Consider the following 9,880-nt stretch of genomic DNA (forward strand, 5'->3'; position numbering starts at 1 on the left):
GACATATAAACTACCACAACTGAACCAGGAAGAAATAGAAAACCTGAACAGACCCATAACCAGTAAGGAGATTGAAACAGTCATCAAAAATCTCCAAACAAACAAAAGCCCAGGGCCAGATGGCTTCCCAGGGGAATTCTACCAAACATTTAAAGAAGAACTCATTCCTATTCTCCTGAATACATTAAAAGGATTATTCACCACGACCAAGTGGGATTTATTCCAGGGTTGCAAGGTTGGCTCAACATCCACAAGTCAATCAATGTGATACAACACATTAATAAAAGAAAGAACAAGAACCATATGATACTCTCAATAGATGCTGAAAAAGCATTTGACGAAGTACAGCATCCCTTCCTGATCAAAATTCTTCAAAGTGTAGGGATAGAGGGCACACACCTCAACATTATCAAAGCCATCTATGAAAAACCCACCACAAATATCATTCTCAATGGAGAAAAACTGAAAGCTTTTCTGCTAAGGTCAGGAACATGGCAGGGATGTCCATTATCACCACTGCTATTCAACATAGTACTAGAAGTCCTAGCCTCAGCAATCAGACAACAAAAGGAAATTAAAGGCATCCAAATCAGCAAAGAAGAAGTCAAACTATCACTCTTCACAGATGATATGATACTATATGTGGAAAACCCAAAAGACTCCACTCCAAAACTGCTAAAACTTGTACAGGAATTCAGTAAAGTGTCAGGATATAAAATCAATGCACAGAAATCAGTTGCATTTCTCTACACCAAAAACAAGACAGAAGAAAGAGAAATTAAGGAGTCAATCCCATTTACAATTGCTCCCCAAACCATAAGATACCTAGGAATAAACCTAAGCAAAGAGGCTAAGAATCTATACTCAGAAAACTATAAAGTACTCATGAAAGAAATTGAGGAAGACACAAAGAAATGGAAAAATGTTCCATGCTCCTGGATTGGAAGAATAAATATTGTGAAAATGTCTATGCTACCTAAAGCAATCTACACATTTAATGCAATTCCTATCAAGATACCATCCTTTTTTTTTTTTCCAAAGAAATGGAACAAATAATCCTAAAATTTATATGGAACCAGAAAAACCCTCGAATAGCCAAAGGAATATTGAAAAAGAAAGCCAAAGTTGGTGGCATCACAATTCCGGATTTCAAGCTCTATTACAAAGTTGTCATCATCACGGCAGCATGGTACTGGCATGAAAACAGACACATAGATCAATGGAAAAGAATAGAGATCCCAGAAATAGACCCTCAACTCTATGGTCAACTAATCTTTGACAAAGCAGGATAGAATGTCCAATGGAAAAAAGACAGCCTCTTCAATAAATGGTGTTGGGAAAATTGGACAGCCACATGCAGAAAAATGAAATTGGACCATTTCCTTACACCACACATGAAAATAGACTCAAAATGGATGAAGGACCTCAATGTGAGAAAGGAATCCATCAAAATCCTTGAGGAGAACACAGGCAGCAACCTCTTTGACCTCAGTCGCAGCAACATCTTCCTAGGAATATCGCCAAAGGCCAGGGAAGCAAGGGCAAATATGAACTATTGGGACTTCATCAAGATCAAAAGCTTTTGCACAGCAGAGGAAACAGTTAACAAAACCAAAAGACAACTGACAGAATGGGAGAAGATATTTGCAAACGACATATCAGATAAAGGGCTAGTGTCCAAAATCTATAAAGAACTTAGCAAACTCAACACCAAAGAACAAATAATCCAATCAAGAAATGGGCAGAACACATGAGCAGACATTTCTGCAAAGAAGACATCCAGATGACCAACAGACACATGAAAAAGTGCTCCATATCACTTGGCATCAGGGAAATACAAATCAAAACCACAATGAGATATCACCTCACACCAGTCAGAATGGCTTAAATTAACAAGTCAGGAAATGACAGATGCTGGCGAGGATGCAGAGAAAGGGGAACCCTCCTACACTGCTGGTGGGAATGCAAGCTGGTGCAACCACTCTGGAAAAGAGCATGGAGGTTCCTCAAAATGTTGAAAATAGAACTGCCCTATGACCCAGCAATTGCACTACTGGGTATTTACCCTAAAGATACAAATGTAGTGATCCGAAGGGGCACATGCACCTGAATGTTTATAGCAGCAATGTCCACAATAGCCAAACTATGGAAAGAACCTAGATGTCCATCAACAGATGAATGGATAAAGAAGATGTGGTATATATACACAATGGAATACTATGCAGCCATCAAAAGAAATGAAATCTTGCCATTTGCGATGACCTGGATGGAACTAGAAGGTATCATGCTTAGCGAAATAAGTCAATCAGAGAAAGACAACTATCATATGATCTCCCTGATATGAGGAAGTGGCGATGCAACATGGGGGGTTAAAGGGGTAGGAGAAGAATAAATGAAACAAGATGGGATTGGGAGGGAGACAAACCATAAGTGACTCTTTTTTTTTTTTTCAATGTTCAGTTTCCTTTAATGACCCCCATCTCCCTGAAGGGTAGGTACAGGCAACTAGGCGACGGCAAGAGATGTTCATTTGAAGATCTTGCCCTGATTGAAGGTTTTGCCCACATGCTGGAAGGCCCCCTCCCAGGAAAAGTACTCTCGAACCAGTGTCTGGGTCTCCTCGCTGCCAGGATCCAGTTTCCGCCAGGTATATGACTCGTAGTCCACCTGCCAATCTGGACTCAGCGGAAAGGCAAGCTCCTGGCCTCGGAAGACCCAGACTCCAGAAATGGAGCTGCTGTTGTTGGTTCCAAAGAGGATGACACTGGCAAAGGCATTCTTCCTCAGTTTGTCCAACCGCTGCAACATTCCAGTGATGAGGTTGCAACTCATGAAGGTCTGCGTGAGCTCTTCAGGGAAGCGGTACTCAGCGTACCACAGAGACCAGCCATCCTTATCAAAATGCTCCCAAAAATACGGCAGCGCCACAGAGAGTGTGTCCTCATTGGAGTACTTGCACTTAAATTCGTCCAACACAAAGGTACTCTTGGGCAGGTGAGCGAAGGGGTCCTTGGCCTTGGGCTCAGCAGCCAATGCCTGTTCACATTCATCCATCTCCTCCTCAGGAGCAGGGGCAGCAGCCTTTTTCTCCTCTTTCCGCTCAGCCTGGGGCTTCTGCTTCTCTTCCCGAGAACCTTTCTCTTTCCCTGGGGTGTCCTTTTTAGGCTGGCTCTCTGCGAACTTTTTAGCATCGAACTGGGCCATCTTCTCACAGAGTTTCACCTCCCCCAAGACAGCCCGGAATTGGGGCTGGTTAATGCAGGTGAGGAACCAGCGGTTGGTATTGGGGAAGGCCTGGCGGAAAGAAGGCTCCAGGACCTGTTTATAGAGCCACAACAGGGTGCAAACAACTGTGATGTCAGCCAGTGTCACACGTTCGCCCACCAGGAAAGTCCTCGTCTTCAAGTGAGCATCCAGTAGGCCCAGAATTCGCCTCACTTCCTCCTTTGCATTCTCTGTGGCCTGCTTGTTGTGGTGCGTGATGCCCAAGGTGGGGAAGACCAAGGTACTGGCTGGGGGCACTATGTCGCTATCAGCAAAGCTCACCCACTGCACCACCTGGGCTGCTGCCTCGGGAGTACTTCTCCGCAGCTCCTCATTGCTCACATAGTAGGCAATGGCATTGCTCTCGAATACACAAAATCCATCGTCACCCTCAAATGCTGGAACCTTGCCTGCAGGAAATTTACGGAGAAATTCAGGGGTGCGGTTGGTTTGGCCAAAGTGGAAGTGGGGTGGTGCGGAGAGCACGCGGACCTGAGCCCCGCTGTACTGAGCAGCAGTGAGGGCCTTGAAGGCCCTCCAGTTTTCAGGATATGTGTACAGGGTCCCAGCCGCCATGGTGATTCCGCAGAGCCCATAAGTGACTCTTAATCTCACAAAGAAACTGAGGGCTGCTGGGGGGAGGGGGTGGGGAGAAGGGGGGTGGGGTTATGGACATTGGGGAGGGTATGTGCTATGGTGAGTGCTGCGAAGTGTGTAAACCTGGCGATTCACAAACCTGTACCCCTGGGGATAAAAATATATGGTCATAAAAAATAAAATAAAATAAAATAAAATAAAATAAAATAAAATAGGAAGGTTCCTTTTTATTTTAATAATTTTTCAATGACATATATTTTAACTGTGTTACATATTTTTTTTAATTTTTTATTTTTTATAAACATATATTTTTATCCCCAGGGGTACAGGTCTGTGAATCACCAGAACTGTGTTACATATTTTACCTGTAAGTTTAAATTATTTCTGGGTAATTGAAGAGTTTTGTTATGCATAATTAGTTATTATTTTCATGCCTAAAAAATTAATGCCTTTGGGGAATACAGATATGTGAAAAATGTACTTATTTCTATAACAAATGGGTCCAAAATGACTAGGCTTTAATAGTAATGTCACATGAAGAAACTAAAGAAATTGGAGGAATTTGATTGAAGAAAATAACATATATGAGAAACCTAAAATCATTCTTTAGGCATTTAAAGGGTTATCTTGTGGAAGAGGGATTAGAATTATTTTTTATTTTCTTGGGGGCAGAATTAGAACCAATCTACATGGAATTTCAGCTCAACATGAGAATGAACTTTCTAATGAATAAAACTATGGCATTGAGTGGCTAGTCATTTCCAAGAACCTGTTTCTCGTTGTCCTGGGCACAAAATTAGACCCATTTCCCAGCCTTGTTTGCAGTTAGATATGGCCATGTGATCGAGTTCTGACCAATGGAGTGTGACATTTGTTGCTTTCAGGCCTGCTCCAGAAATAACTCCTTTGCACAATCCTTCATGCACTTTCTCCTTCCACTGGCCTCAAGTTAGTGATTCTAGAAGCTTTGAAAGATACATGCCAGAGATGAAAAGAGATCAGGCCCTGAATGAGTGTCTGGAGGGGAGCCTGCTACCCATTAGGTAACCCATTTTGGACTCGACTTGACTAGATTTATTTGACTAGATTATCTGTTACAGATAGGAGCCCTGCCCTAACTAGCATAAAAACCATTCTGGAAATGGAAAGGGCTCCATTGGGAAGTATTAAATTCTTTGTCCCTAAGGTATTCATTCTACAAAGATGCCTTAGAAGGAGTTAAACATTTGCACAAGGGTTGAATTGCATGTTCTCTGGGTTCCTCTCTAATCCTGAGCTTTTTATGATTTTATTCACTCAAAGATTTTTCTAACTTACTACACTCTCAGACATTCATTTGTGAGTTGAGAGTAAATTTTCCTGTAATGGTCCCTAAATCTCTCTTCTAATTTGCTGCTTCTAAAATGCTATGAATATCTTAGACAACTAAACTTGTTAGTGCTGGGCCTAAAATAACGATCAGTATGAAAAAGGCAGGGTATGAATTACACGTAGGGAATGATTTTCATTTCTCAACCTATTTATATTCATATGCAAAGAAAAACAAGATTAGAGTGAAATACACAAAATAGCAAAAGTGATTATTTTTGTGTACTGGCATTACTGTGGGTGTTTAGTTTTTGTCTTTAAACTTTTCTGTATTCTTTTTTAAGCCAAAAAAAAAAGAAAAGAAAAAAAAAGAAAAGGAAGGATAAAAAAAAAAACACAATTTTCCCTTGAATAATCTTTTTAAAACCCCAAATAACTATTAAGTTTACTTTAAAAATTAAAAATAAATACATTGTAAGCTAGGACCTGGGAGGTTGATGTATGACATAGGGACTTTGATTTGTAGATTTTGTCAAATCCATTATTTTCAGACAATCAGACTCTATCATCAACAGCTCAGGTAACCAACCACATGCTCGCACACATTTCAATTTCATTTATACCCATCACCCAGCCCCCATTCCTCATTGCTGTATGCAAAGGAAAACAAGAGAGAAGTTAATATTAAAGGTGTTTATCTCATTCGTTATGGCTCATTTCATTAACTGATTGTTTATATATTTATATACCACCATTGTGACTCCATGGAAAACTTTAATTGGAATAATTATTCAAAACTGCAGGACTTAAATGAATGCCTTTTGTGATAGAGAACTTGATGAGTATTATTTCATATTCCTCAAAGAATTATAATTGGATAACTTTCATTATCGCTGTCCTTTATTTTATTACTCCTTGAGTCCCAATTTACCTTTCAATTACTTTTGAATTTGTTTTCCCCCTAAAATCTGAGCTATCATCTCATATAGTTGGTAAGAGAAGCAGCTTTCCCTGATGTACTTTATTTCTGTCCTTAGAATGACTCCCAAACTACCTTGTTTTCTTATACCTGGAATTGACCACCATGAGATTATAGAAAATATATTTATTGGTCTCTGCCCCCAGTTCCTGCACAGGGCTCCTAAAACCCTTATAAATTCATAAATGATAAGAGCACTGAGAGCATCTTTCATTCTAATGAGGCAGCTCTGGGTGGGCTACTGGATGGCCCCTGGGTGGGCACTGATCTCCAGAAAGACCAAGCCAGGATTAGAAGCTTAGAATTTTCAGCCTCACCTTCAGAGAGGGGAGAGGGGCTTTGGATGGAATTGAGAATTGATCATGCCTTGGTAATGAAGGCATAAAATCCCCATAGTACGGGGTTTGGAGAGCTTCTAGGCTGGTGAACACATCCACACTGGGAGGGTGATGCCCCAAATTCCACGTGGACAGAGGCTCCTGTGTTCAGGACACTCCCAGGCCTCACAATACATATGTCTTCATGTGGCTGTTCATGTGTGTCCTTCGTCACGTCGTTTCATCAGTTGTTTAAAGGTAAGTAAGTGTTTGCCAGAGTTCTGTGAGCCACTCTAGCAAATTAATTAAAATTGAGAAGGGGGTTGAGGGCACTGATTCATAGCCAGTGGGTGATCATGTGGGTTTCGAACTGGCACCCAAAGTATATGTGTGAATGGGGCAATCTTAGCCTTATGGGACTGAACCCTTAACCCGCGTAATCTGACATTTTCTACAGAAGATAAATTGTAGACCACCCAGATGGTGTCACAGAGAATTGCTTGTTGTGGGGAAAAGCCTCTATACATCAGAAGGGAAGTGTCCTGGGTGAGAAGTGAAAGTGACACAGGGATAGAGACCCATAGAAGGAAAGAACTGGGGTTTTTCCCTATACAGGAGGAGGAAAACTGAGGATTTTCCCTTTTCAACCTCTATTTGATCTAAGTGGAGATTATATGTGACTTGATTGTATGAATCAGATCTCCCAAGCTGCTTTGAGAAGTAGTTTTGAAAAATGGACCTTAGGTGACAGGAAAGACAGAATGGTACAGTCGGAACCAAAAGGGGTAGGCTAGAAGGGGGCGGAGTCAAACTGCGAAGCTGGTTTTGAAGGGTTGATGTAGGAATAAAGCGACAGAGAAGCATGGCAGAAAGAAAGGGGGTTTAAAAATATATTCTGCTCTCGTGGGGTACTTGGGTGGCTCAGTGGGTTAAAGCCTCTGCCTTCGGCTCAGGTCGTGATCTCAGGGTCCTGGGATCTAGCCCCATGTCCAGCTCCCTGCTGAGCGGGGAGCCTGCTTCCTCCTCTCTCTCTCTATCTCTCTCTGCCTGCCTCTCTGCCTACTTGTGATCCATCAGTCAAATAAATAAATAAAAAGTCTTTTAAAAATATATATATATATTGCTCTTGAAATATAAACTTGCATTTAATTGTCTTTTACTAGAAATTATTTTATTACTATTTGGGTTTGAATGTCAATATTTAAACACTACCACCAATTTTAGATTCTGTCATAGGAAATAACTGATTAATGCTTGGGAAAGTTTTCAAACTTTCATTTCAGACATTACTATTAGCCACTTCTATTTACCTCTTATCAGAAGCCACTTATGAAATGCTCTCATTATCTTTGTCTCCTTCAATTTGTTTATTGTTTTCTGTCTGTCTTCCTACTCTATACCCTCTTGAGTAAATAACTTTAAAATAACAGGTGTTTCCACTTTAAAATATTTAATTGTTATGTAATTTTTACCTTCTCTTATTTATATTTTTAAAAATTACAAATATTTTTTATTTGGTTATTATCTATTTTCTACCAAATGTAATAGTTACTACCATTCTCATCACAAAAATGAAAAGACTGAGGCTCAGAGAAGTTGAGTAACTTAATCATGGTCACATAGCTAACAGGTGGCAGACTAGGGCTAAGACAATGTCTGCGGGACTCCAGAACCTGTTTTCCATTCTACCACCGTTCTCATTGAAAGGGGGATCCCAGAAAAGACAGGGTTCAGGGAAAGATATTCATGCAAGAAAGATAATTTTTTCTCATTCTTTTTAAAAATTTTATAAATGCCAAACTTGGAGTGGAGAGAGAAAAGGTGGTGGAATAGAATCATGAATCAGCCCTAGCTTCTGCCCTCAAGGGACTACCCATAGTCTAGTTGAAAGACCATCTATTTAATAGCTGTATTTTATGAGAAGGGAGAAAGTAAGAATGCCCGTCTTCTCAGAGGAAGTGATATCTAATCTCTGTCATGAAAAATGAGTAGAAGTGGTAATACAGCAGTTGTGGAGAGGAAGTCACCATCTCCAGAAGCCCGGAGTCCTGAGAAGGCTGGAGCCAATAGAGGAAGAACCATCCAGGGAGAGAAACTGGGCTTGTGAAGGCCATGAATCAGTCAGTGTATGAAGTGTATGAAGTGTATGAAGTGTATAAAGAATCCTGGATAGAAGGGGCAGGGACTTTGGGTTTTACCCTGGGGACAGCTAGAAGTCCTTGGATGTTCTAAAGTTGCTGCCTTTGAGTGACTAGCTGAGCTACTGTGTATCTAGGAAAGGCACAGCAGGACTGGAATTAACAAACTTTGTTAAGAAACAGATATGATTGTTGTATCTCTACTCACGCTTTTTCTGTTTGTTTGTTTATTCTCTTCTGGTTAGTCAACTTGTTCATACAGTTATCAATCCTCACAGGGGCTTTTAAGTTGAGGCATCCATCTTACAGCTGCAGTTTCCCCCCAGAGTAGCTAACTTTTCTGAGTTCTGGGTCCTTCTCAGGACTTAGAAATTTGGGCATCCTGATCTTTGACCTTGAGACCTGAGTCTGCTGGCTTCTAAACATGGCAGGGGAATTGGAAAGAGAAGCCGAGCAACAAGTTCACAAATGTCACCTGAACAAAAACAGGCCAGTGAGTGAATCCTGGCCTCAGCTCTATTCATGTGGTCATCTGGGTGTCCCTGTTTGAAAACCAGAAAGGACATGAGAAGTGAGTTTTTTTATTGCAAATGTTACTTCGTTCAGTCTTCATATTGATGTAGTTTTTTGGAATATTGTTTAGGTCCGGAGCCAAGAAAGAATTCTTGAGACATCTTTGGTGCAAAAGGTGATTTTATTAAAGCACAGGGACAGGACCCCATGGGCAGAACGTACTGCCACGCTAGGGTTGTGAGGAATGGCAGATTGGGAGTTGGGGGAGGTAAGGGAAAAGGGAGGTGTCCAAAAGGACTCTGAGATGCTAAAGAAGACTCTCAGGATACTGAAGGCTGTTGCTATTGTCAAGCTAAGGTTATTTTTCCCTCTAGTAAAGCCTTAACATTAAGACAGTTGGGAGTTTGCTAGAGGAATGTTATACTCTTCCCAGTAAAAATCCTGTCAATGGGCTGCAGATCACAAAAAAATTTAATTTTGTTTACACTCCCTTCTTCCTCTGTTTCCCACTTCACTCATAGAGGGGAGGGTAATATTAGGGCTCCAGGATATTGAGTTATGGGCCTCTGGAGGTTAGGCTATTGATAAGAATGCTTTTTCCTTGTAAATCGCTAAGACATTTGAAAACTGATGGAGACTCCTGTCCTGTAGGACTGTGATCTCTATTAGTTAACCCTTTGTTTTTCCCTTCCCTTAGCTTAAGGCAGCTAGGAGTGCCTGAGGAATGTCACACAGATCACACATGGCACATGGAGGTTTGGGGG

At 41.0% G+C, this 9,880-nt stretch overlaps 1 protein-coding gene across 1 annotated transcript; it reads right to left on the reverse strand.

The window, feature by feature from the left end:
• Nucleotides 1-2,437: 2,437 nt before the first annotated feature.
• Nucleotides 2,438-3,849, reverse strand: LOC116567631 (elongation factor 1-gamma-like). The gene has a single exon (XM_032302841.1). The coding sequence runs from the start codon at nt 3,838-3,840 to the stop codon at nt 2,527-2,529; it is 1,314 nt and encodes a 437-aa protein (XP_032158732.1). The 5' UTR covers nt 3,841-3,849; the 3' UTR covers nt 2,438-2,526.
• Between the last annotated feature and the right edge of the window lie 6,031 nt (nt 3,850-9,880).

The sequence above is a fragment of the Mustela erminea genome, chromosome 10, assembly GCF_009829155.1.
Source record: "Mustela erminea isolate mMusErm1 chromosome 10, mMusErm1.Pri, whole genome shotgun sequence".
Lineage (NCBI taxonomy): Eukaryota > Metazoa > Chordata > Mammalia > Carnivora > Mustelidae > Mustela > Mustela erminea.